General features: G+C 38.6%; 5 protein-coding genes across 6 annotated transcripts; 3 read left to right on the forward strand and 2 right to left on the reverse strand.

Moving 5' to 3' along the window:
- On the forward strand, positions 1,599–4,599 carry LOC18788750. Its single transcript, XM_007224406.2, has 2 exons — positions 1,599–2,484; positions 2,606–4,599. The coding sequence occupies exons 1-2, from the start codon at positions 2,131–2,133 to the stop codon at positions 4,463–4,465; spliced, it is 2,214 nt and encodes a 737-aa protein (XP_007224468.1). The 5' UTR covers positions 1,599–2,130; the 3' UTR covers positions 4,466–4,599.
- LOC18793314 (glutamyl-tRNA reductase 1, chloroplastic) lies at positions 7,478–10,913 on the reverse strand. The gene is made up of 3 exons (XM_007222179.2): positions 10,312–10,913; positions 9,277–9,518; positions 7,478–9,000 (listed from the first exon to the last, which is right to left on the reverse strand). Exons 1-3 carry the CDS (start codon positions 10,571–10,573, stop codon positions 7,870–7,872), a joined length of 1,635 nt encoding a protein of 544 aa, XP_007222241.1. The 5' UTR covers positions 10,574–10,913; the 3' UTR covers positions 7,478–7,869.
- LOC18790559 (phosphoenolpyruvate carboxykinase (ATP)) lies at positions 15,638–21,000 on the forward strand. 2 transcript variants are annotated; one of them, XM_020568537.1, is made up of 13 exons: positions 15,638–15,852; positions 15,947–16,241; positions 16,337–16,518; positions 17,318–17,471; positions 17,633–17,717; positions 18,555–18,655; positions 18,722–19,020; positions 19,148–19,321; positions 19,441–19,506; positions 19,780–19,958; positions 20,046–20,215; positions 20,400–20,568; positions 20,679–21,000. In XM_020568537.1, exons 2-13 carry the CDS (start codon positions 15,961–15,963, stop codon positions 20,820–20,822), a joined length of 2,004 nt encoding a protein of 667 aa, XP_020424126.1. In that variant the 5' UTR covers positions 15,638–15,852; positions 15,947–15,960; the 3' UTR covers positions 20,823–21,000. The 2 variants fall into 2 exon arrangements, with proteins under 2 accessions (XP_020424126.1, XP_007226969.1); XM_007226907.2 differs by having other exon boundaries at positions 15,638–15,732.
- LOC18792302 (disease resistance protein RGA2) lies at positions 21,201–24,911 on the forward strand. The gene is made up of 3 exons (XM_020568541.1): positions 21,201–24,018; positions 24,131–24,427; positions 24,670–24,911. Exon 1 carries the CDS (start codon positions 22,363–22,365, stop codon positions 24,016–24,018), a length of 1,656 nt encoding a protein of 551 aa, XP_020424130.1. The 5' UTR covers positions 21,201–22,362; the 3' UTR covers positions 24,131–24,427; positions 24,670–24,911.
- Positions 25,597–27,345, reverse strand: LOC18788479 (ubiquitin-fold modifier-conjugating enzyme 1). The gene is made up of 3 exons (XM_020555650.1): positions 26,999–27,345; positions 26,824–26,885; positions 25,597–26,196 (listed from the first exon to the last, which is right to left on the reverse strand). Exons 1-3 carry the CDS (start codon positions 27,329–27,331, stop codon positions 26,067–26,069), a joined length of 525 nt encoding a protein of 174 aa, XP_020411239.1. The 5' UTR covers positions 27,332–27,345; the 3' UTR covers positions 25,597–26,066.

The following is a 27,532-nucleotide window of genomic DNA, read 5'->3' on the forward strand; positions in this document are numbered from 1 at the left end:
TAAAGCCACTTTTTACTTTGCCTAACTTGATTTGAAAAATATTAAATTAAAGTTGATAATTAAGAATGATTAGGTTCAGATTAGGCTTTGATACTTTATTCTTCAAGGAGTTGACATTTTCAGAAACTCTTTCAGCCTTGGACCTGAAGAAAAACGTCAGCACTGGAAGGAAGAGGGCTAGGGTTTTGTAGCTAACGGCGTTGGACTATTCACAGACCTATACGGGTCCCACGTGAGGGTCGAAATTATTGACCATTCATGACACAGTCACTCTTTGCTGTCAAAATCACACTGTGCCACTCTGTGATGCTCTTTTTTTTTGGTTTTTGGGGAAGGTACTCTGGTACTATTGCACTCGCAGCTCTCTATAAATATATATAAAATATTGTCATTTCATTGCCTTGGTTTGCTAAGTCCACATTGTTTACCCAAAAAGAGGAAAAGTACACAAGTAATTTACAGTTTACTGGGAGTGCTTGAGTTTTGAAAGCTTTTGCTCTATAAATTGGGTTCAATAATGCAGCTTTATGGGATTGTGGTATAAAAGGGAGGTGGAGAAAGACTTTCGTGAAATGCTATGGTATGTGAGATAATTTTTTAACGTATCATTATGTATTTGGTTAGGAATATAAGTAAGATTTTCTAAGAGAAGTGGTGTGGGTGATTAACTTGTATTGTTGTTGCATCCTTAAATGTTAACGAGATCAACATCCCTAGACTTGTTAGAGTCAATCGTGCATGAACAAGACATTGATGTGTTCTGAGAATCGAATTATGAATATTGACTTATAAGTTAATTATAAATATAATTTACAATTTGAACAAATGAGAGAAATTAGAAAAGGAAAGATAAAGATATTATATTGTGCGCATGTAAAGAAGGTTGAAATTAACTTAAACCTTTAGAGCAGTAGGTAAAGAAGAAAGAGAGAAAAAGACATGTTATCGGCTACATACCTTTAAGGATAAGGGAAGATGACTGAGAGCACATTCCGTCACAAGGAAATATAAAGGTACCCAATAATCACATATAATTCTCATGATATCATATGTTAGATTGTCGTGGTACCTTATATAAAAGTCTAGATATTTCTTTGTTTTCAAATTAATTAAAATTTTATCTTATGATTCAATAACGACAAACAATGTACAAAGAATAAATGAAATGACTCATAAAGCGACACACCATAAAAGAATGAAACTATATAAAGTTTGATTTGGATAAGTCTAAACCTAAAGTGTGAAGGTAACCTTTGGAACTTTGACACCTATTACAACTCTAGATCTTGTCAAATCCTGGGAAAATTTAACTAGATGGGTTGTTGTTTAAGTATATAATCCAAATTCATTGCATGTAAGATTTCTTACCATATCATCCCCACCTATTCTCTTTCCATACACTCCATTTTTGACTTTTTAACCATCCCACTTGCTCTGATTCCGTATGTTCTCCACATTTCCTTTTTCACCCTACCTGTAGGCTACAGTAGCAAGTGTCATTTCCACGAGGATCACGTGACCTAAGCTTGCTGCTGCCACAATGGAAGCAGGCGCGTGAGACAGGTCTGTACATAAAGGAGCATGGAGCATATAAAGCCATGGATGAGGAGGATATAGAGGTGAGGTGGGTGGTCGTTACCGAGGGTAAAATCCTAATTACCTTTTCCAATGAATATTAAATAAATATCGAATTTCATTAAACCTCTGATCACGTAAAGAAGCAGTAGATCTCTAGTCTTTTGGTTGCAGAGATCTTTTTGGTGCTATCAATGGAAAAGAAAGAGAAAAAACAAATAAAAAGGCAAACGAGTGGGAGGGGTCTGGTCCGAGTCTGATCTGTGTAGACTCTATACTTCCTCTTCCTCTGTATTCTTTCTCTCTTATTAAATCCTTCCCACCCCACTAGTTTGTCTCATTGCTTTTTTCTTTTCATTTGATCCCATGCTCTAAATTCCATCCTCCCCTTTTGTCTTCTCCACTTTTCTCTTTTATCTTCTTCTTCCTTCTTCTTCCTCAACAAAGGTAGAGGCCATAGATTTTGATAATATCAGAAAGAGAAAACAGAGCCTACCCATCTACTGTGCTTCTTTCTTTTTCTTTTTTATGGTCTTTTTTGGGTTGAATTAAAAAATGGGTACTGGTTGGAGACGAGCCTTCTGCACTACAATCCCTCGAGATCCAGCAGATCAAACCAGAGTATCAGAGAAGCAGCAGAGAAGCCCAAGCCCAAGTCCCAGAAGCTGTACGAGGCTTGGTTTCTTCTCCAGTGGCAGCAGCAACCCTTCTACTCCGAGATTGCAATCTCAGCCGGTGATCTCAACCCAGAGCTCCATTGATGACCATGAAAGCCCCAGGCTGCTTGAATGCAAAACCAGTAGTAGCACTCCCAAGAGTACAAGAACTTCCTTTCTCTCCAGCTCAAACCCAACTTCTCCTCGATCCCCTCTCAAGCTCTCCCTCTTCAGAAACAGCTTCAAATTTCGAGTATGCAACTCTCTTAATTCACCCATTTATTTTATTTGCTACCCAATGATTTTTATTTATTTATTTATTTGTTTGGCTTATTGGGTTTTTGAATTTTCGTTTTCTGTGGGGAATTTTGCAGAGCAACTGTGGGATTTGCTTGAACAGCGTGAAGACAGGGCAGGGCACAGCCATATACACAGCAGAGTGTGGTCACGCCTTCCATTTCCCTTGCATAGCTGCTCATGTGCGCAGCCATGACAGCCTCGTTTGCCCAGTCTGCAACTGCACATGGAAAGACGTCCCTCTCCTCGCCATCCACAAAAACCTCAACCAATCCCGAAACGACGTCGTGGAGCCCACCAAACCCAAGCCCAGGGAAGTGGAGAAGAAGATAATAGTGGAGGCCTCCTCACCCAGAGCCTCATCGAAGCCATTGTACGACGACGACGAGTCTCTTTTCTCTCCCACATCACGGATCATCCCTATACCAGAAGCCGACGATGAAGACGAAGATGCCACAGACCCATTCCCCGAAAACGACGACGTCGAGGAGTTCCAGGGCTTTTTCGTCAATCCGAACCCTTCATCTTCCGACGCGCAAATCAACGGCCGAGATATCAGAACCAATAATGTCCAGGTCAGGATTTTACCCGAGTCCGCTTTACTCTCGTCGGGTCGGGGCTTCGACACCTACGTCGTGGCGTTGCGGGTCAAGGCTCCTCCGCCCCCAGTTTTTAATACTTCGCGTCGTGTTTCGATCGATTTGGTGACGGTGCTCGACGTCAGCGGAAGCATGAGCGGCGCGAAGCTCCAGATGCTGAAACGGGCCATGCGTTTGGTCATTTCGTCGCTCGGCTCCAACGACCGGCTCTCGATTGTCGCATTCTCAGCTACCACGAAGCGGCTGCTGCCGTTAAAAAGAATGACGGCTCACGGTCAACGTTTGGCCAGGAGAATCGTTGACCGGCTTGTGTGCGGTCAGGGGACCAGTGTTGGCGATGCATTGAGGAAGGCGACTAAAGTGCTTGAAGATCGGAGAGACAGAAATCCGGTTGCTAGTATCATGCTCTTATCGGACGGTCAGGATGAGAGGGTGAAAAATTCAGCCCATCAACGTCAGGGATCCGGCCACGTGTCGGCTACCCGATTCGCTCATATTGAGATCCCGGTTCATGCTTTCGGGTTCGGTGAAACCGGCGGCTACAGCCAGGAGCCGGCTGAGGACGCGTTTGCCAAATGCGTTGGGGGAATTTTGAGTGTGGTGGTGCAAGACTTGAGAATTCAGCTCGGCTTCGATTCCGGCTCGGCTCCCGCTGAGATTGCAGCCATCTATTCGTGCAATGGAGGGCCTGCGGTGCACGGTTCAGCTTCCGTGCGGCTCGGCGACTTGTACGCCGAGGAAGAGAGGGAGCTGCTCGTTGAGCTGCGTGTTCCCCGAGCTTTGGCTCGCGGGAGCCACCATGTTATGTCAGTCCGGTGCCTTTATAAAGACCCGGCTACTCAGGAAATTGTGTATGGGAGAGAGCAGGCGCTTTTAGTACCTCTCGCTGATGCCGTTCGATCAGCTTCCGGTCCAAAGATCGAACGATTAAGAGGTCTTTTTATAACCACACGTGCCGTAGCCGAGTCACGGAGATTGGTTGAGCATAACGACTACTCTAGCGCGCATCATTTGCTTGCATCGGCTCGGGCTTTGCTCCTAAAGTCTAAGTCTGCATCGGCTGAGGAGCACGTACGCGGCTTGGAAGCTGAGCTGGCGGAGCTGCATTGGAGGAGACAGCATAAGATCATGGAGGAGCAGCAGCAGATGCTGATGATGATCCAACGGCGGAGGGGTGGCGGCAGCAGCGAGAGGGAGATAGCCGTGGACGAAAACGGGGAGCCGCTTACGCCGACATCAGCGTGGAGAGCGGCTGAAAAGCTGGCTAAAGTGGCTATGATGAAGAAGTCGTTGAATAGAGTCAGCGACTTGCACGGCTTTGAAAATGCTAGGTTTTAATATTTATTTCTAGAGGGAAAATAAAACAGCATTTTTTCCTCTTTATTTTTATTTTTTGTAATTTTAAAAATTGGATAATATGATCATTATATAATAGGGACAAGGTGGTAGTAGACGGGCGCGACCCTCATTCATTGGGTGTTTTTTGGTTTTGTTGCTTTTCTTTTTCAGTCATTTTATTTTGAGACATTTTCATTTGCATGATGAACCGAAAGGGGCAGAATGATAGGTGGGTTGAAAATGATGAACAAATCATTAACTTTAAATAAAAATCATAACTTTTCAATATTTCAAGGACAAATTACTTTTAGATCCTTCTAGCTTTCTAGGAGACATGAAGGTCTTGTACCCTAATTTTTCCTTTTTGTATATCATCATCAGGCTCCCTTCTGTCCTCATCAACTCAAACCGAGAAATCGAACGACACCTCATTCGATAAAAACTTTCCGTTCGAAAAAAGTAGTCTAAAAGTTAGCCCTAGTCATTTTTGAAACGACTCTCTCCGTTCCTCTTTTTGCCTCATATTCTCTCACCATCTTCTGCCCACTCCCAAAAGAAAACCCAGTCCAATACCAACTCCTCAAAACCACTATCTAGGTTGCATAAGTAGCTCAGCCGTGATCAAACATGGCAAATGACTAGCTAGCTTCACTGAAAAAATTTCACGCTCAAAATCCTCCCCCAGAAGGATCTTTTTATTGAACGATATTTTCAAAATTATTATTGTTATTCCAAAAAGGCTTGCACTCTAACCCACTAAAGTTATTCTGATCACTATGCCCCCTTTATCAAGCACAAGATACACAAGGTTGCAGCAAAAATCTGCAAGTCCCACACGGCCTGGTGGTATTTCCGCAACTGTAACCAAAGGGTTCTTCACTTCTCAGTGGTGATATATTTTTTTTTGGCTTCTGCAGCAAAGCTTCCAACTAGTTCAGGCCATACAAACTTATGTCCTGTAAGAAATCAACACTTAAGTTTGTAAATATTCTGTCAACATTTCAGTTTTAATTTCGCTAAAGAAAATCTTATGTAACATGAAAGAAGGAGAAAAACTTTCAAAATGGGTCCGATTAGAATAGGTTAATGGTTCGATCTTTTTCAATGTGAAAAAAAAACCCTTCTACTGTAAAATTTTCTCATAATTTATTTATTTATCTTTTAATTGAGGAAATGCACAGCATACTAAGATAGGCTAGTAGGGTAAAACATACCTCGCTCAATGCAAAACATTTTCTTCTTCTTAAAATTTAGTATTTAATGTAATATGAATACAATTTACTGCTTAAAATATAGGAGTTCATTCTCACAACAAATGAGATTTTGTTCGTATCATAAATAAAAAATTCTCCAAATAAACTATAAAGATTGCACATGCACTCCTAAGATAGACTTGACTTGGACTAAGTCATGTCCTAGATTTGGTGTGGTGTTGGACTAGGAGCTGGAGCACCATCCTATGTATGTATGGTGGAAAAATGACTATAATTCTAAACTATTAAAATCATTATTCCCCAAATATTACCCCCTCCCCCTCCCTAGCTATTGACAAAAAAAAAAATCACAAATTAATTAATTGCACTAATTATAAACTAATATATAGATCCAAATCAAAGTAATTAACTTGAATCATATTCCATGAATCACTTGTTTATGCATAATCAACTTTAACAATATCACAAAAACAGGGGCGATCCTGAGGGTATGTAAGTGGTGTCATTGCATAGGAGTCACGAATTTTTTTTTTACGTGTATATTATGTATTTTAACATTATAAATATTATATATATGGTTGAGCATGCAGGAGAGTAACACAAGTGTGTATCTAGTTGAGCTAGAATCTCAAAACCGGCCCTCCACAAAAATCTAATCCCCAACTCTACCCAAAGAGTTCTGACAAAACAAAATACTAATAATATGCTCTACCGAATAGAAAACAAGAAAAATTTCCATTTGCCAATTCCCAAACCAAGCAAGCAACGAAACCAACACTATCAAAAAAGAAAAAAAAAAAAAAAAACCCAAAAAATCCAAAACAAACAAAAAACGAAAGAAAATGCCTGCCAGTTCATGGGGTGCTTGCATGCATGCATATGCTTTTAAAATTCAAGCCATAATTAAATTTTAGGTCCAACCTAACTTAAGTCTTCTGAGTCAATAACCCAAGGACGTTTGGTCATTGTCCACTAATAGCCGAAATAATATCTGACCATGACATTTTGACATCCCCATTGTTTTTTTTTTCATTTTAAGGCCACCCATAGAAATACAAGTTGAAAAAGGATTTGCAGTTTAAAGGAAGTACCGCACGTGAAACACTCCATGAACTGGAAAGCATTTCACCACCAATGATGATCTTTGATTTCTTTTGATGGAAAACTGAGCAATATTGCTTGTGATTTTTCCCTTCACAAATAGCTAGTGTATTGCTTGTGTTACTTACTCTGTCAGAAACTTGAAAATCTGAGTGCAATGGAATCCAAATATATTGTTTGGTTTTTTTTTTTTTCCATTGCAACCTTGTTTACCATTTGCTTATGCATTGGAAATCCAAGTGCGCGATGCAAAGAAAATGAAAGACAAGCTCTTTTGGTGTTCAAGCACGATCTTGAAGATCCTTCAAATCGGCTTTTGTCCTGGGCTGGTGAAGGAGATTGTTGCAGTTGGTTTGGAGTTGTCTGCGACAATTCAACCGGTCAATTCAAAGTAATTTGTTTGAAGACGTTTGATTCTATCTGAGCTTGGGACTAGGATTTCTCTTCGGGTTTTGGAGTGTTCTTGGCACTTTACTATGTTGAACTTGAGCAGTTATTTCTTATTAATGTGAAGTCATGGATGCTCAGAAAGTTCAACCTACTTGAATTGTATATATATCATCGCGTAAAACTTCTTTGTTGTTTTGTTACATATATTACTTTCACAAATGCGCTACAAGAAGTTATGAAAATCTTTGATGTGTTTATTAGCACGTTACACAGCACGAAACCGCATCTACAAAAGAAAGCAAAAATCTCAACAAAAATGATCAATTACAATTTATTAATCTCAAATATGCAAATATCCTTTAATTACAAGAATTAACAGTATTACAGATACAGACGACACACCATAAACAATACGACAATCGTACCAACATGAATAATTTCACCTCATTATTTCGATACAAAGCCGAACAGCCACTTAGGAACATGTGGTAGACATATTTCAGAACTCCCAGATAAGAATCAGGTTAAAGTGTTTTACACCAAAGAATGAATTGGAAGATCCCCAAGCCGGGACCAACACGGTTTATCAATGGAGTTGAAGATTACACCAGAGCGAACACTAAAATGACTGTGAGGATGTTTTCCCCTTATTCAAATTTGAGGAAGTAGATGTATCATGGAAGAAATTTGACATCGAGCTTACTTCTGGGTTTGTTCCACCTTAGCTCGAATCTTCTGTTCCAAGACCGAAATTTCTGTCTCAAGACTGAACATTCTATTAAGAGCATGCATATTCTCAAGGGTTTCACTCAGAGTTCGGCTATCACTCCCATCGCATCTTAAGTGCTGCATTGGACCATGAAGGAGCTTGTTCACAATACCTCGGCTAAGATCATCGACAGCTCTTCTAGTTTTCTTTGAGATGTCATCACCCATTTTTGATAAACATTTCTCAAGCTCTGCAGCTCTGATTCTTTCAGCATAAGCTCTTAATTTCTTGATGGTAGGGACTGTCTCCAATGAATCCCTCCATGCTTCAAATTGTTTTGATTCTTCAGTAATAATTTCCTGAGCTTCCATTGCTTTCCGGAGGCGATCCTCTTTGTTAGCAGCCACAACCTCCTTAAGGTCATCAACATTGTAAACTCGCACACCATCAACATCAGCGACACATGAGCCCACATTCCTAGGGACAGAAATATCAACAAAAAACCTCGAACCACCAGTCTCTGGACCCACAACAGGAAGGTCCTTTACATCCTCTTTGAAAAATAATGGGGTTTCTGATGCCGTGCTTGTAAAAATCACATCTGCCTCAGCTGCACAGGTAAGCATTTCTGTGAGAGGCTTGTAGATTATCTCAACACCATTCAACTCCTCACAGACTGCAGTCACTCTCTCCTCGGTTCTATTCATAACAACCATCTTTGTGCAACCTTTTGCTACCAAGTGTTTGATCACAAGCTTCCCCATCTTCCCAGCACCAATCACCAACATTCTCGCACTAGCATGTGAGGATGCAGGAAGCTTCATCAAGGCAAGTTCAACAGCAGCAGAGCTTACAGAAACTGCCCCAGCAGCAATGTTAGTCTCAGTTCTAACCCGCTTTCCTACGGTGATTGCATGCTTGAACAGCCCACTAATGTTCCTGCCGAAGCCAACAACTCCTTGCCCAACTTTAACAACTTGTTTCACCTGAGCAAGAATTTGACCTTCTCCCAGGACAAGAGAGTCAAGACCTGCTGATACTTCAAAGAGATGCTGTGTGGCATCTTTATTATAGAGCAAAAACCGGTGCTGGCATAGCTCAGAAACAGGGACCCCACTTGTCTGCAAATAAAAGCAAATAGAATGTTTTAGATCAAGAAATGATCATAATCAATTCAGGATACTTTTTGTTAATAAGAAGGTGAAAGTAAAGAGCATACAAGGTCAAATGTAAACTACACATGAAAAGAGTGTAATTCTTCTTTCAAAGGAAAAGAAATTAATTGCTCAAATGTAAAATACAAATGTTGATCCATGTCACAAAACACATGCAAAAGAGTCCCTCACAATCCATTACACTATTGTCCCAGAAACACATTATAAAGAGAAGACGAGTACCTTTGACATCCACTCAGTCACTTCTTTGACACCACGATGCTGAGATAGAGCAACAACATATATCTCCATTCGGTTGCAGGTGCTGAGAACAGCAGCTTCTTCTATATGATTTAAGCCACACAGTTCCCCTATGGCTCGAGGCCATTCTGCTTCTGGGATGGCTAGTTTTTCACGCATTTCAACAGGTGTTGTGTGAATACTAAGCCCAATGACCACAATGCTGCTTCTTTCCTTTGTATATCCTGAGAAGATTAGTTTTAGAAATTTCAGTCAGACAATATTATACAAATAATTTCAATATCCAAAAGAACATATGCATTGTTAAACAACCTTGAATTATGAATTCACAAACTGGTGGGTTGCACAACTGTAATTAAACCTAATTTTATGTTCTAGTGAATGCTGGCAGCAAATTTGCCACGGGGTTTAAAAAGTGAAGATTATCCTCTAAATGCAATCAAACAAGTGTCATAAAAAGCTTCTGAACAGACCAGGGATGGGGTAAATGACAATATATCTCTAACTTATGAAACAGTGGAAGTCATGACACTTGAACCATATCATCAAGTTTCCCTTCCAGTTTTTTCCCTACAGGTAATAAACTCATCAATACATATGTGATACAAGACCAACTGTGGATGGGAAAGATAGTATCGGCTGTGTTTTCTGTTATACTCTAAATTTCATACCATGAAGATACTTGGGCCAAACAGAAAAATCCCAAACTGCACTTTCTTATCCAGCAATTCTAAAACCCAGAAACTCTACGAAAATTCAAACAGATATATTGTGGTTTATATTTATTCACTCATTCAAAAAGTGACAGTAACTTAAACAATCAAAATGCAATATACAAAATCAATCAGAAAATCCAAACCAACAATTGCAATATGCAATATGCATTAACCAAACCAACAATTGCAAGCAGAAAATCCAATTCCAGCACAAACCCATCAAAGAATCCACCAAAAAGTTCATAAATTTAAAAGAAAAACGAATAAAGTAGAAGGTATTAATGGGAAAATAGAAACGTACTATCAGCAGCAGAGGTCTTGAGCTGCTCAAGAGCCGAAATATTGGAAACACTCTGACCGGTCTGGACAGCAGCATCAGAAGCAGCCACTTCGCACCTCACTCCCCTCTGAATCACAGCCCTTCTGCTCCTGACGGGTCTCAAAGACCCAGACAACGAGCAAGAACCATTGGAGGCCCTCGACGACGTTGTCGCCGCCGACGAAGAAGATTTCAACAACAGAGCCTCCAATTTTGCTCCGGCGAAACTGGTCGACACCGCCATTAACCCAAACGACAGGCCGTTTCCAAAAAAACCCTCAGAATTGAAGAAGAGAAGAGAATAGAGGAATGGGCTGTGCGCTAATGGGGCTGCTCAACGAAAACTGGCCGTTGGGTTTGGTTTTAATTTTTTTTTTCGTTTTTGGGTTTTTGGAAAAAGTGGGAAAAGTTGGAGGGTGTTTTGGTGGGTACGAAAGAATTGACCCCCTCTCGTTCTGAGTCTTTTTGAGACTCTGAGGAGTTGATGACAATTGGGATATGAGTTGGGGATTTTGGGAGGGTGGGGTGTTTGGGATTTCTTTGGGTTCTGATTGGCGGATGGAACACACGTTTTATCCACACTCTCTTCATCTTCCATGGGCCCTACATTGAGATTTGAAAATCATTAGATTTTGATGGCAACAAAAATAAATAAGAATTTTGTTTTTGTTGGAAATGGAATGGTTAATTGTGTGGGACAATCCAGTGTTCTGTTATTAAATGGTTAAAATTGTTCAGTTTTTAATTTTGTAGTCAAATAAGAATTTCGCTAGCAAGTAAACTTAAAATGCAAAGAAGACACTTCTGTTAGCGTAAAGTATTGAGTTGTGATTATCTTACTGTTTTTTTTAAAATGATATTTTATAAATGGGAAGAACTTGCATGTCACAGGGATAGTATTATTTTGTCATCCCCAACCAATCATATTTTACTATGTGAGACAATTATCACGCATACAAACGCAATTACGCATGTTTTGCATATATATGGTCTAATTCAAAAAAGTTTGATTTTTTCCTTTCGCCTCTTTGGTATAACCAAAAGTTAGGCTTATATTGGTCTTAATCAATAAGCATTCTCCAAATGCTAGTATACTGACAAACTAACTTCTGCTAAAACCAAAAATGGGTATCAAACTAAAAATGTTTCACTGATTCTTTCACACTGATTTGCATGATGCCCTTTTTACAAAACAAAAAAAGATGAAAGATATACAACATACAAGAAAGGGATAAGGTAGGGAGAGGTGGGGTGTGAAGATATGTGAAAGAGATTGGTTTGTGAGATTTCAGGCCTCTGTTTGCCACAACTTTGATTACAAAGTCGTACGTGGAGAACAAATATGCTCTCACTTTTGGATATGCAACTTTGTGGTTTTCATAATTTAATCACTACGTGTGACTTTTTCTACCATTCTATCATTTATATGCTCTTCTGTAATATCATGCGATTGCAATTTGGACATGTTTACCTCTAGCAGCAAAATATTTTTATTCTCTTTTTTGGCCTGATATTATATGGATTCTTTGACAAATTTGCAACCCCGATATTGTCCAGATTTTTACTTAACTCCCATCCTCTAAGTTAAAAAAAAAAAAAGAAAAAAAAAAGGAGCATTTGAGCTATATCTTTGAGAGGAAAAAAAAAAGAAACTATAAATTAGTATGTGCCTGAGAATTTACCCATGCATCTGAAGTTTTAGATTTGATTCCCCTCTCCCAATATCATTTATATCAAAAAAATAAAAAAATGTGGATAGGTTTTTCGATGTGCACTAACATATTCAAAAGTCTATATTCCATCCAAAATTAAGAAAAGAAATTTCTTTTAAAAAAGTACCATGATCGTATATTTTGCGTGGACAATAATTCAAAATGAATACTTTAAATGCGTGTAAAACCCTCTAGTTCTCCCTTTGTTTTTTATTTCAAGTTACTTAACGTCATTGGTCGCCAGTAATTCAACATTGCATTCCGTTGTAGAATATTGATCAACATGATAGAAAAATAGTGAGGATTAATAATAAACTAAACAGAAAAAAACTAATAAAGTACCAAACCAATGAGCAATATTGCATAGAAGTACTTTAGGAGCAATATAATGTGAACTGTATTCTTCCAAAGCCTGACTTAAAAGATCTAATCCGACAATCTTGCCGTAATGTTTTTGTCAACATAATGAAGAATTAATAGGGTTTTTCCAAATGGGGACAGCCTCTCTGGCTAGCTTGAATTTATTTCCAGCCATTTGCATATCTGCATTGTGTTTTACGAAACAAAAAATGCAAGCTAAAACACATGTCGATCACCTAATCCGACTCGTGCTCCACAGTTCTCATGTTTTCATCACCAAAATGAAGAAGAGGAAAATTCCTAGCTTGAATTCATCTTCATTCTAGTTTAGAACATGATCTTGGGTGCTTTCCAAGATAACAGTACAACTTGATACAAACTTGGTATCTGTATCTGTATTTTTTAACAACACTTTTCAAGAAAAAGGAGTTGATTTTAGTGCAAAAGGCTACTTTCCCACCAAAAAGGACATTGATTTTGGTGTTAAAAACTCTGCATATCTTCAAAGTGAATACAAAGGCATGCACGATTTTAGAAGTTCTATGCACAATTGGCCAATCTCTCTCCTCCTTAAGAATAGAGAATGAATGTGATTAAGATGGACCACAATATTTTTCGTCACCATCTACCTTTGTCTAGCTTATAGTGCTGCTGAGAGTATATTATTCCACGCTGGAGGAATGGAAACTTTTCATTAGTTTTAAAACATTTTGCCAATTGGTTTTGAGTTAGATCTTCCAATTTTAACATGAAATCGAAGCCACCTGTTATTCAAGTCTTCTACCTATATATGTCTACGTGTGTGAAGAACAATTAATCCTTTCGTTGTCTACAAGTAAAATCATACTAGCATTGCAAGTTAAGTTGTGTTAAGAAGTCCAGCAGTAAAGAACTTGTAGTTCAAGTGGTTATCCATGCACCCAAGATTCTATGTTCGACTCTCCATTTTTTCAATATCGTTTGTATTAAAATTTAAAAACAAAGAAGAAGGTGCTGCAAGTTGAAATCAGTCCGATTCTATCCCAATCAAATATGTTATAATTGCAGACTTAATTCAACAGAAAAAAAAAAGGTTTAAACAAACAAAAGGTGGAAATATTTCAAAGGCTGACTTCCTACCCAGGATACATTGGCTGGTTTGAACATTAAGTTGGGTTGCCTCAGACCATAAAAAAAGTTGGGTTGCCAAACTCTTGATGAGGCCCCTCTACTATCTGGGAGATTTCTATATGTTCACTAAGCCCATAAATTTTTTTTTTTTGTAGCCTCTCAATTAGGGCTTGGTCCTCCATTGTAACAAAAGAAGAATAGCCCTATCCCATCCAAACTTTGTGGTGGACTGATGCAAGAACCTAGCCCATTGAGAATCTCTGTTTGGATTTGGACCCTGATTTTTAGTCGGAACTTTGAGTGTGGACATCTTATGCTAATTTCAGAAGTGAGAAGGGTTCCAATTCAACAGTTAGTTACAAACTTTTGCAGTCGCTTTGTTTTTGGTAATTCATTTTCAGATTGGATTTTCTCTTATACTAGTCAATTACCATTCTTTCATTGTTGTTAGGCCAGACACAGGTTCCAAATTTTCCAAAGTGTCAATTCCTCGAAGTCATCATGCACACTGCAAATTAATGTCCGCAACACTCACTCTATGGTCGTCCTTGAGTTTTCTAAGGTACGAAGGTCTAAATTATGTTTGTTTATAGACACAATAACAACGTCACGATACGGGAGAATATGTGCAATAATTTGATAGAACTAATTAGCCAACTTCCATTGTATCTCATGGGCGGAGCCAATTAAGGTCCACAAGGGTCATTTGATCCTTCTCCCCCTTTGATGATTTGTGTTTTATATGTATTGCATTTGACTCAATTACTTTCTATGGCCGACCTTTTTTATCTTTTGAGTTTACTCAACCAAGTACACTACAAAATCCCTCTTGGTTCTAGTAGTATCTTTTTATAAAACACAACATCACATAAAACACACCTCATAATTTCTAATATTTCTCGTGATTTTTTAAACGAATGAGCAATCAATTAGGCAAAATTCTAATCCTCCTTAATAAATTTTCTGACTCCGCCCCTAGTAACTCTTGCAATTTTCATCTAAGTTTAAGGTCTGAGGTTGCTTTCTTCGCCATTACTATTCCTCATGACGTCAATGCGCTCATGACAAGGACATGAACCATCTGAAAATTAAGACACATAAAGAAAAGAAAAAGAGATGAGGATGAGCCCAAAACCAGAGCAGCCCTGTGATTATTTGGAAAAACAAGAAAAGAAAAAGGAAACTACAGAGAGTGATCTTGTGATACATCACGGATAATTCTCTGTCACTTGAAACTTGTGATTAGATCATTAGATGTTAGCATGTGACAGTACAAGCAATAAACTCTTATAACTTTTTCCTCTTTATTTTGATGGAGATAATTGTTTTCTTCTTTTTAATTTTAAAAATTATATATTCTTTTTTAAAACACAAAACTATTTGAACATACAAAAGGGTTTCTTTTTCTTATCCAGCATGGATATTGTTTGAAAATCGCCGTGTCATTTGTGATGCCCTTGGCTTCAATTTTATCCGTACATGCTTTGTGAAGTTGTGATGGATAGTGTAAGAACATTGAATGTAATTTTGTGGGCGACAAAAGTAGTATCTTCTTTTACTCATAATACTGTTCCTAGATACATTCTTAGTTTTCATTACGAATTTGGCATCGGAAAGGGCTAGACTGGTACCACACCGATACTTATTGACGGAGTAGAAGCAACCTTGACCATATGTTGACCATCTGAAACAACCCCACCCCAACACAAGTAAAGGAGCCTTTAGTTTAGGGCAACAACTTTGGTCACATTCTACGGTGCTCATTGGCTTATAAATTAAGTATTGAGCAAAGCCCAATTTGGCTGCACAAGATAGAGATGCATCATAATCATGCATGAACAGATAACAGGTGTAACAGCGGTTACGTTCTTATCCTTGCCCAACAACTGCAACAATAGAAAACGCGTGCCACTTTTGTCACAACTTGACCTGCTCGCCCATATCGCAAGCGTTTCACATTTAATTTCCGTTTTGGAAATTTCTTCCTCTCCCGATTATGATTCTTGCTGACATGTCTCTTTCTTTTAGTTTTATGGGAGTCTCAACCATGGTTAAGCAAAACTAACCCAAGTTAATCCATAAATCTTGAATCCCAGGACTACTCAAAGCCTTTTTATATAGATCATTTTCAAGTCTCTCATATTCTCAAGCTCTCTTTCATCCTCACGTTGACACTTACAAGCTTTTTCTTGTTGGCTTCTCTCACAACTTCTAGTCCAAGGTTGTCTTTCTTTGTTACCATATCCTTCACATACAAAAAGATAAAATCTGGTTACGGGTATCAATCTACAGAGACATTCGCAAATTTGATCAATAAAATTAGGGTTACGATTGATATCCGGTACCAGCCAATCATTGTTTTCGGCATAACAACTTGTTTATGATTTGCATTGGTTCATGTGCTAATATGCATGTTTAATATGTGTTATTTGCAGGGACTTGATCAAACATGGCTCAGAACAAGGCAGCAGAAAATGGAGGGTTTAGTTTCACGAGGACAGGAAGCATGGGACGCCAGGGGTTACCGAAGATCCAAACCCACCCTGAGGCCACGTCTGAGGTTTGCCACGACGACAGCGGGACGCCGGTGAAGGCGAAGACCATCGACGAGCTTCATTCGCTTCAGAAGAAGAAGTCATCGCAGCCCACCACTCCCATCAACGGGAAGCAGGGATCTTTTGCCGCCATTTCTGAAGAGGATCGCCAGAAACAGCAGCTGCAGTCGATCAGGTACGTACGCGCCGGTGCAGAGTAAGTTAGTATGCTGAGATCGAAACGGTGCGTTTTAATGTTTAACGTGGGTGTGGTTGTTTGTGATGCTATAGTGCGTCTTTGGCGTCGCTGACGAGGGAGACGGGGCCCAAGGTGGTGAAGGGGGACCCAGCGAGGAAATCGGAGGGCCAGAAGGCGACGCATGTGGAGCATCATCTGTACGACGCTTCCCTCTTTGGCGTTAGTGATAGCGCCCTCAAGTTTACCCACATCCTCTACAATCTCTCTCCTGCTGGTAATTTTTTAATTACATGCCATTCATCACAGTAATTTACTATTTTCTTCTAATATTTATAAAGTATTCTAGACTGGTAAGAATAAAAGGAAAAAAACTGATCCATCAATTTGAAATTTAAAACAATTTGATAAAAGGAGGATAAAAAGTGACCCAAATTTTTTGTAAAAAGGAAAACAATTGACTCAACATCTATGCAAAATTGATGACAAACAATATATTAAACAAATTCAGCACAATAAATAAGACAATCAAAATACAACAAAACCTATAAAGCATACCAAATTAGGGGTATTTTAAGAATTTGAAAAATAAAATAACATTTAAGCATAAGCATGTTTACTTACGGAGTCATGAATCGGATAACTTAAGAATTTGGAAATAAGGAACTGAAATCGAATCAACTACTCTCCCTAGTTGATTTGATTTCTTGTTTGAAGGGTATTTAATTACGAATTTTACCATGGAACTACCCATAATTTTTTTATTTCGCACGTGTAAGTAAGTGCATGGAAAATCATTATAATACTCATTACTAATAAGTAAACATACCATAAGCTTACTTAGGTATTTTCTTAGTTGAATCATAGTCATCGAAATTTGCCAAGAAAAAAATAATACTAGGGACTATAAGTAAGAATAAAGTAGTTTGAAACGACTATAGGTCATAATAATTGATGACAGAAATATAGAGTAGTGGATGAAAGATAATTTGACAAAACCTCTGTTTTTATTTGAATTAATGGAATTGGGTTTAAATATATCCAAAATTTGATTAATAAATAGAGTTATTTTACAGAATTGTACGAGCAAGCTATCAAGTACGAGAAAGGTTCATTTATAACAGCAACTGGTGCCTTGGCCACATTGTCTGGAGCAAAGACTGGCCGTTCACCGAGAGACAAACGAGTGGTGAAAGATGAAGAAACCGAAAATGAGCTTTGGTGGGGAAAGTAAGTGCTTTTCTACTGCTACTGCTACTGCTACCTTTTTTTTGTGGCCATTATATCCGTGACTTTTGGTCCTTTTTCTAGTAGTGATTTGATTTGATGCCCAGTGGAAAATATGTTCCCTGAAGTTGATTAAGCTATACATTTTTGTTAATCTTAATCAGGGGCTCACCCAACATTGAAATGGACGAGCACACTTTCTTAGTGAACAGAGAAAGAGCTGTAGATTACTTGAATTCCTTGGACAAGGTACGTACCACATGTTGGTATATCTCTCATTCAAATTTTTATATGTGGTTTAGATCAGTATGTCAAGATAGTGTGTCCGCTCAAAGCATCTGAGTTCGGTCATTTTTTTCATAAATTAGATACGTATTTTAATTAGTTTGCCTAAAAATGGGCCTAACATCATGAAGCAAACGTGTTAATCAGCTGGCAATGACTGTTTGCAAAGTTTAGCTTGGTGGATGCTTATCCTGTTAACCATTCCTGAATCTAAGGGATATGCAAAGGTGTACATGATGATTGATGATGCTAGAAGAAGAATATGATATCCTCCCACCAACTTTGTTTGCTTTTTCCATGAAGTTGACGTGGGTTAAATGATATTATAAAGAAAAAGTTGACCAAAGTATTTTTAAGCCTTAGTGGTGGGTCTGACTATTTTAGAGAACTTCGTGGACATTTTCTTGTCCTTTGTGATAGCGTTCCACTCCTGTCATAATAAACTATACGTCCAAGTGTTTTGCTGGTAAAGTATTTAAATTAATTATTCAGTAAGAGACAACAAGCTATAATCATGTAAGGCGTTGACTTGTAGATTAGCAGTTTCAGATTCATAGTATTTTAGTAGTGTGTGTATGAGAAATTTCTCTTTCCCCTTGTAGTTTAGACCATCGCTTCTATTACCCATATAAGATCAATCCTGCCTTTTCTTTCCAGCCAGGAAGCAAAATAAATATTGGATCAAGAATTTTAATAATCTTTTAATAAAAAATAAAAAAAGAATTTTGATAGTTATCTCTGTTTCTTCCAATTTAATCTGTAATGAGTGGTGACCGCTGTTCTGATAATTCTGCAACTCAGGTATATGTGAATGATCAGTTTCTAAACTGGGATCCTGAACACCGAATCAAAGTTCGGATTGTATCCGCAAGAGCTTACCACTCCCTCTTTATGCATAACATGTAAGTAATGAGGTTGATTTTCTTGCCTGTATGAGCTTAAACATATTACCTGCTGGCACGTGACAGGTGCATCCGCCCTACTCCTGAAGAGCTGTTGGAATTTGGTACTCCGGACTTCACAATCTACAATGCCGGGCAGTTCCCGTGTAACCGTTACACCCACTACATGACTTCCTCCACTAGCGTAGACCTCAATCTTTCTAGGAGGGAAATGGTCATCCTTGGCACCCAGTATGCTGGGGAAATGAAGAAAGGCCTGTTCAGTGTCATGCACTATCTCATGCCTAAGCGTCAAATCTTGTCCCTACACTCCGGCTGCAACATGGGGAAAGATGGGGATGTTGCCCTTTTCTTTGGTTTATCAGGTAGAGTTTTATTGCATTTTCATGGCTGTATGCACCGTGATCAATCCCCAGCCAACCGATTTTTCTTTATTCTTTGTTCCAGTTTCTTTTGTATCTTTGCAACTGATGATTCATATGTTTGCCATAGGCACTGGGAAGACGACTCTGTCTACAGATCATAATAGGTATTTAATTGGAGATGATGAGCACTGCTGGAGCAACAATGGTGTGTCAAACATTGAAGGTGGTTGCTATGCCAAGTGCATTGATTTGTCAAAGGACAAGGAGCCAGATATTTGGAATGCTATCAAATTTGGGACTGGTAACACCATGACATAACTGAACTTTCTACTTAGAAAATGAGTGTTATTTTTTTGGGTTTGTGTCATGATTGAATTGCTATTCGCATTCTTATCAACCACGATTGCATATGTTTGGCAGTTGTGGAGAATGTTGTGTTCGATGAGCATACTCGAGAGGTGGATTACTCCGAAAAATCTGTTACTGGTAAGGTTCCTGCATATTTTTTAATAAACTGATTACTTTTTCTGTTTGAGCAAACTATCATTTAGTAAACTTCAAAAATGTTGTGGTGTTTGTTCGTGGATACTTATTGTAGCAATCCGTAGCACAAGCAACAATAAGTAGATCAGATTTTTCAGAAAGAATGACATGAAACATAATTCATACACACAACATTTTTTTCTGTACGACTAACATAAAAAACCATGTTTTGTTTCTTGCTGATTTTTGTTTTGACCTTGACAAAAATTGTTGCAGAGAACACTCGGGCGGCATATCCTATAGAATACATACCAAATGCGAAAATACCATGTGTTGGCCCCCATCCAAAAAATGTCATCCTTCTGGCATGTGATGCATTTGGTGTGCTCCCACCTGTGAGCAAGTTGAGCTTGGCACAAACTATGTACCATTTCATCAGCGGCTACACTGCTTTGGTACTTAACCAATCTTCTTTCTGTTTGAAATATTTACCTGTTGCATGCATTGCATATTATTGATGGAACTCCCAAATGTAAAAACAGGTGGCTGGAACAGAGGATGGTATTAAGGAGCCGCAAGCTACATTCTCAGCATGCTTCGGTGCAGCATTTATAATGATGCATCCCACAAGGTATGCAGCAATGTTGTCTGAAAAGATGCAGAAGCACGGCGCCACTGGATGGCTTGTTAATACAGGCTGGTCTGCAGGAAGGTATGAAATTAATAGAAACAGAAACATACTGATGCATTTGATGATGCTCTTCGATTTTCTTTTTATCAATAGGGGAGGTGGGGATTCAAACTTGGGACATCTTCCGATGTTAGAATGAGAAATACCACTAGACTAAGAGCTAGTCGGATGGACTTTGATTATCTAACATTCAGTTTTTCTGCAGGTATGGAACAGGTAACCGTATCAAATTAGCCTATACCAGGAAGATTATTGATGCTATTCACTCGGGGAGGCTTTTAAATGCAAGCTACACCAAGACTGAAGTATTTGGTCTTGAGATCCCTACTGAGATTGAGGGTGTACCTTCAGAAATTCTGGATCCAACAAACACTGTCAGTTCACTCATTTTTATTTGGTTCCTTCTTATTTGATTGCTACTACACATTTTTGGCTGGCATTTAATTTGTATTAACTAGGTTTGAGTGAATTTTTCCAATGGCAGTGGTCAGACAAAAAAGCCTACAAAGATACACTGCTTCAGCTAGGTGGTCTGTTCAAGAAGAACTTTGAGGTATTCTTGAATCACAAGATTGGAAAGGACAACAAGCTCACAGAGGAAATTCTTGCAGCGGGTCCAAATTTTTAATGAAATAAAATATTGGTGAAGGTGAAACAAAATGAAATGAAAGACGAACCTACATATGTGATGTGTAATGATTAAATCTTTCCCAAAGTTATGTATAAATTGCTACAATAATCAGCCAATAACTTCATCACTTTGTGTAAAGAAAGAAAAGTGTCATTAAGTTTTCTCTGTTCTCTTTTGGTCGTGTGTTGAGTACCAAACTGAATGCTACTGAGCACCCTAAACCTCCTTCCCACTTCAACCAGTTTTATTCCAACAAAATTGTTTTTACTTTGAGACTCTAAATTTCATGTTGGTATTTGGATACAAGTTGCTGAATAACTAAGAACTTATGTTTATTTTGGGAATTTTGGTATCGAGGGCTAGACTTTTTTTTGTTTTAGTACAAGTGATTGAAGAAAAAAGTTTACACAAATATTCGGGTGCCTGGGGTTTCGAACACCCCCACTGGCATCAAGGACTATAATCTTATGAGTGGCTTTTTTTTTTTTTTTTTTGTTTTTCTTTTGGGCAACTATGAGTGGAACCACGATCAAGATGAATGGGATAAACTAATTAATCCATTGAAGGGCACTTCGGATGGAAGTAAAATTATACTTACTACACGGAGCGAGGCAGTCGCAGCAATAACTAGTGCAGCTCCCCCTTACCCTTTGGAAGCGCTAAGCAAAGATGATTGTTGGAATTTGTTCAAGCAACTAGCCTTTTCAGAGGGAAAAGAAGATGAATTTCAAAGCTTACTGCCCATTGGTGAACAAATAGTTGACAAGTGCAAAGGTGTACCTTTGGTGGCTAAAACTCTTGGAAGCCTACTGCGCTTAAAAAGACAAGAAACCGAGTGGTCAAATGTGCAAAAGAGTGAGCTGTGGAGTGACAATGGAGGTGAGAACAGAATTTTAACAATCTTACGACTGAGTTACAATCACTTGCCATCGCATCTAAAACCTTGTTTTGCATATTGCTCAGTGTTCCCTAAAAATTATGAGATAAATAAGGAAAAGTTGATCCATCAATGGGTTGCACAAGGCTTAATTGATGATCAAGAGTCTTTCCTGAATATGGAGGACATTGGGAACGAGTATTTTAACAACTTATTGATGATGTCTTTCTTTCAAGGCATAAGAAAATCTGATGATGACGAAGTTATGACAGAGTTTACAATGCATGACCTTATTCATGATCTTGCAAAGTCTGTCTCTGGAAAAGAATTTATGACTCTTGGGCATGACAACGTGCGTTCTAATTTCATAGAAATTCTGTACCCGACAGATGGTTTCTCAAAGATACGCCATGCTTCAGTTGTTTCCAATCCTAGCTCTTATTTGATCCCCAAAGCCTTGTGTAAAGCAAAGAAACTGCGTACCCTCAATTTGCTGTCACCAAGAGAGGATTCTGAGCAAGTCCCTCCTGCCGTAGTCTCAACTTTTAAGCACCTCAGAGTGCTCAATCTGAGTGGTTATGACACTAAAAGACTGCACAGATCGATTGGGGGGTTGATATATTTGAGATATCTTGATCTTCTTATACTCTCATTGAGACCATGCCAGCAACAATCTGTGATCTCTGCAATTTGCAGACACTGAATCTTTCAAATTGCAGTGAGCTCAGGGAGTTACCAAGGGGTACAGCAAGGTTGATAAGACTGAGACATCTGCATATAGATAATTGTGCAAAACTTTATTACATGCCCCCATCAATCGGAAACTTATGCCAACTTCGGACTTTGCCAGTATTTATTGTAGGTTGCAAAATTGAAGATGACATTACTGAGCTTCTGAGACTGAGCAATCTTCAAGGCAAGTTAAAAATCACACACCTGGAGAGAGTTCGTTCTATATATGATGGGCACATGTATATTATGAGTTGGATGTCATTAAGAAACTTCTACTCATTGGAACTGTTATGGGGGAATGTTGATGAGGGTAAGTCAGCTAGTAACACATCCAGCAGACAAAGTCCCAGGCGCAATCCACTTGCTGATCTGGAAGTATGCAATTGTTTAAAACCAAACCACTATATAAGAAAGTTGTCCATAAAAGGTTATTCAGGAGAAACCTTTCCCGATTGGATGAATATGTCTGGCCTTGAAAATCTCACTCAGGTGAACTTAATTAACTGCGAAAACTGTGAGAGTCTTCCTACGCTTGGGAAACTTCCAGTTCTCAAGATCCTTAACATCCAAGGAATGCATTCCATCATAAACATCGGTGTTGAGTTCTCAGGTGAAGGTGACAGATCATTCTCGTCCCTGAAAGAACTTACCCTCAGAGACTTTCCTGAATTGAAAACTTGGAGCATTGTGGATTCCGCAGAAGCATTTATTTGTCTGGACAAACTAATCATCACAGAATGTCCATTGTTGAGGAGCATGCCATGGTTTCCACGTCTCCAATACTTGGAGCTGCAAAAGTGCAACCAATTGATAGTGAGGTCAGCGTCTGAGCTAAACACACTCTCCACCCTCGTTATTGACTTCTTTCAGGACTTATTCTTTCTACCAAAAAAATTGTTGCAAAACAATTCGCGTTTGAAATCACTGAAAATTGGATGCTGTGAAAAACTAGAAACTTTGCCACATGGATTAAAAAGCCTCACTTCACTGGAGAACTTGGAAATTGTTGAGTGTCCTAGTTTAATCTGTTTGCCAGAGGAAGGCATGGAAGGCTTGTGCTCACTTCGATCATTCTCAATTGAGAATTGTGCCGGCTTAACATCTTTGCCAATGGGGATGAAACACCTCACAGCTCTTGATAACCTCACAATTATGTCTTGTTCAAACCTAGTTCATCTGCCAGATAATTTCCACTGCCTTGTGGAACTTAGAAGCGTGACAATTATAAACTGTGAAAAGCTCACATCTCTGCCGGAGGGAATGCAACACCTGAAGAAATTGCAAATTCTGGAACTTCGTATGTGCCCAAAACTCACGGAGCTTCCCAACTGGGTGGAGCATCTTGTTTCACTTCGATCTTTGGCAATCTCTCAGTGTCCAAATATAAGATCGTTGCCAGAAGGTTTAGGACGTCTAAGTGCACTGCAACACCTGTCCATCAGAGACTGTCCTGATCTTGAGCACCATTATGAGAGAGGAAAAGGCGAGGGCTGGGAGAAGATATCTCATGTCCCTTATACCTATGTTGAATCATCGGCATTGCAGCAGAGGCAACACATTGCGTCCACGTCACAAAATCCTTAGGTAAGTAATTTCGTAATGCTAATGTGGTTGAATATCATAACTAAAAATTATGCTTCAGATGCTGTATTCAGAATCTAACAGTGCTTCTTTCTTTTCTTTTCTTTTCTTGCAGTTTTGAAGAACTGATGGCTGGTTGTACATAGCATAAGAAGCCATTTGGGATCATGATCCGACGGAATTGTAATCGAGTCAAAATGGGTCACAGTTAATGTCCATCTTGTAAATTTGCACCTGAGGGTTTTAAGAATCTTGAAGGCCATGCAGTTGAAATATTCTCTGTTCAAATAGTAATGTTTTCAGTGTTGGGTTGCTATGACTTCTGCAACTCTGCTTGTGACCTGAACCATTGGCCCTGTGTTCTCATGTTTGTTGTTTCCTCTCAAGTCCAGTGCATCTTCTACAATATCAGGTATCATGAACCAAAATCTGGCTGGCCGTTAGATTAACAAGTTCAGTACGTTTCGTTTTTCTGTTTCTTTTATTTTCTATGCCCTTTTAGGGTGGATTATGTTTTTCCTCCTGAATTTCAAGGAAATGACCATCCACTAATTTCAATTTGCATTTGTTTTCTTAGGAATTATATTTGTTACCATCACCATTTTAATCAAGGCTAGTAATCCCCTGATTTCATTTACTTACTGTTAATTGCAGTTTTCCAGCAGGCAATGAATTTGGGTAAACAAGCTAAAGCATGATAAAGATGACAGAACAATTGGGTTTGTGGAGAGTTTGTATTTGTACCTCTTGTAAATTAGGACTGGCCTCTTATTTATGCGTGCTTCGTAATTTGTATCTATTGTGTGTGCTTGCACATTTAATACTTGTAAGAATCAATGTATTCTTATTCTGCTGGCTGCTACTGAATAAATTTTTCCCCAAGATTTTAAATCTCTTATTACAATAGCTGGCAAGTTTTTGGGACTTCGTGAAGAGAAAATAGTACAAATACAAAAGGGTTCGACCAAAAAAAAAAAAAAAAGTACGAAAGGAATTTAGTTGGTGTATAGACTAAATTATACACATTACTTGTTTTGAAATAGGAAACATCATGCAATATGGTAGAATTGGAATGTTATTAGGTATGAAATAATTCTTGAAAAGAAAGGCTTCATTTGAATAATGGGTCTTGCTTTACTATTATTTTCACTCTTTCTTTGTGCTTTCTCATCCTTCAGTTACCATTTTTTTTTAGTGTTATTCTTCAGAAACTTATTGCTTCAGTGTTTTAACTACTGAATCTACCATCTCACTGAAGCAATAATTTTTCCTACTTTAACAAATGAAAACTGTGGATCGGTGTTGGAATACCCTCAAAATTTGGAATTGGATCAACTAGGATGAGGTAGTTGATCCAATTCCAATTTCCAACTTTCACTATTTCCAAGTTTCTAGATTCCTACTTACATGTCATAAGCCTAAAAGAGTTGCATGTATTAACAACTTCAATGCCTGATAGTTTATGCTAACATACTATCGATCCTCCAAATTGAAAATGGTGCGCATTGTTGTGAGTGAACTAAATAAGTCTTTGTCAGAGAAATATTTACAATACAAAAAACTCAAGCTGAAAAAGAGCATTTATACCCAAGAAACCAGATCTGGTCACATACACTCATCAGCTCAATTCTTTTGAGCCCACATACAAAATTTGGAGTATAAGAGACATCGAATTTGTCTCTGGATGCAAGAAGGTGCAAGTGCATAATTGAAGCCTAACTCGAGCATCATGAGTTACCACTTCAACCATAGAACACAAACAATTTTGCAAAAAACACAAGAAGCACAAGAACATATCAACAGAAAAGAAGCTGAAAAAAAAAATTTTGAAATAAGAAAAAAGAAAGGGGTGTGAATTCATATCTTACAATGTGCATGTATGCATTTCAAAGCTAAAAATGAAAATGGCTTCAAGAGTATGTATTTGATCTCAAAAATGTATTTCTCTGCAGATAAAATATATGCCTCGGTTCCGGTAAATTGCTACTTATGGCTCAACACTTATTTTCCGTCATCGAGGTTTACTCTTACAGCACCAATATTACATTTTACTAAGATTCAGCTGATGATGCAGCATCATCTTTGTGCTTAACCATACCAGAATCCACAAGAATGGGAATCTCTGCTGCAAGCCATGGTGCAAGACCCAAACATAGTGCATGTGCTATACCAAACCTCGGACTGCATAACATAAGAACGATCATAAGAACTACTAGCTGATAACCCCAAAAAAAGTTATTATGAAAGATGTAAAAATGTCATAGTGTTTGCTTGCTTTAATACTTTCCAGAAGTGATTAGAGTAAGTAACTTGTATGAGATTAAAGGAAGACTGAAATTTCTAGGTAAGCAATTACCATGTGAATGCCATGAAATGTAAAAGTTCTATATATCAATGTTTTTCATTTTAATTCAAATTGAACAACAAGAAGAAACTATTTTGTCCTACTTGTGCTTGTGCACCAATGTAACTTAAACAATTACTTTCCTTCCACAGAACAAAATACAAATACCATTCTTCCACGAAGCGAAGCAAGGCAAATAGAGATATAGTTGTTACGAAATCGAAACAGGTAAATTACTTTCACAAAAAGAGACGAATGTATTGAATTATTCAAATTATGCATTTTGTTTGTTCAGTTACGTCATACTGCTCAAACCAATTAAGCGCCGAGTTCACAAAGCCATAAAATTATCAGACTTTCGCACACAGCGGATTTTGAAATCTCTTCTAAATCCAAATACTACAAAAAGTACGCAATTATTTAACATACAAAATTTAAAAACAACTAAATAATAGCAAAATTACCAGTTCTTGGCCCAAAGCGGCTTGAAATGCACTGTCAAGCAGATCTTCCCCCCTCTATACATCTGAACCAATCCAAATCACCCATCAATTGACGAAATACTCATAATTCAGAAACAGAAACAAAACAAAACAAAAGGAGGAAGGGGCAAATCGGAAAATCAGAAAAAGGTCCGACCTTTTGGGTCTTGCCATCGAGCTCAGGGAGCTCGAGCTCAGGTGCGGTAGCAGGGTAGGTGACAGGGATATCGAACTGGAGATCGAACTCGTACTTGAGGAGGTTGTGGACGTACCAGCACTTGCCGGTCCAACGTGTCCCCTCGGGATTGTCCGCGGAGATTCGGAACCAATCGTTATCGTTGGACTTGTTCATCTGGGTGTAGGCGATCAAAGCCTTGTACTCCTCCTTCAGCCTCTGCGTCCATGCCGCCCCATCTCTCGGCCCGGCCTTCGTCGTCAACAGTGGGATCTGGGTTAGCGTCGACTTCGTGTTCGGGTCCCAACCCTCCATTTTTTTTTTTTTTTCTCACAATCAAAACCCTAACCCCAAATTCAATCTCCTTCTCTTTGTGCCCGTTAAAAAGCTGGCTTCGTTATGTTTTTCAGGAAACGGGTTCAGTGATTCAGTGATTTGTCAATGAACTGAAACTGAGGGTATAATCGACATTACTCTAAAATTAATTCTATTTTTTTTCTTTGTTGTCAATTAAAA

Source organism: Prunus persica, chromosome G1 (assembly GCF_000346465.2).
Source record: "Prunus persica cultivar Lovell chromosome G1, Prunus_persica_NCBIv2, whole genome shotgun sequence".
In the NCBI taxonomy this organism is placed as follows: Eukaryota; Viridiplantae; Streptophyta; class Magnoliopsida; order Rosales; family Rosaceae; genus Prunus; species Prunus persica.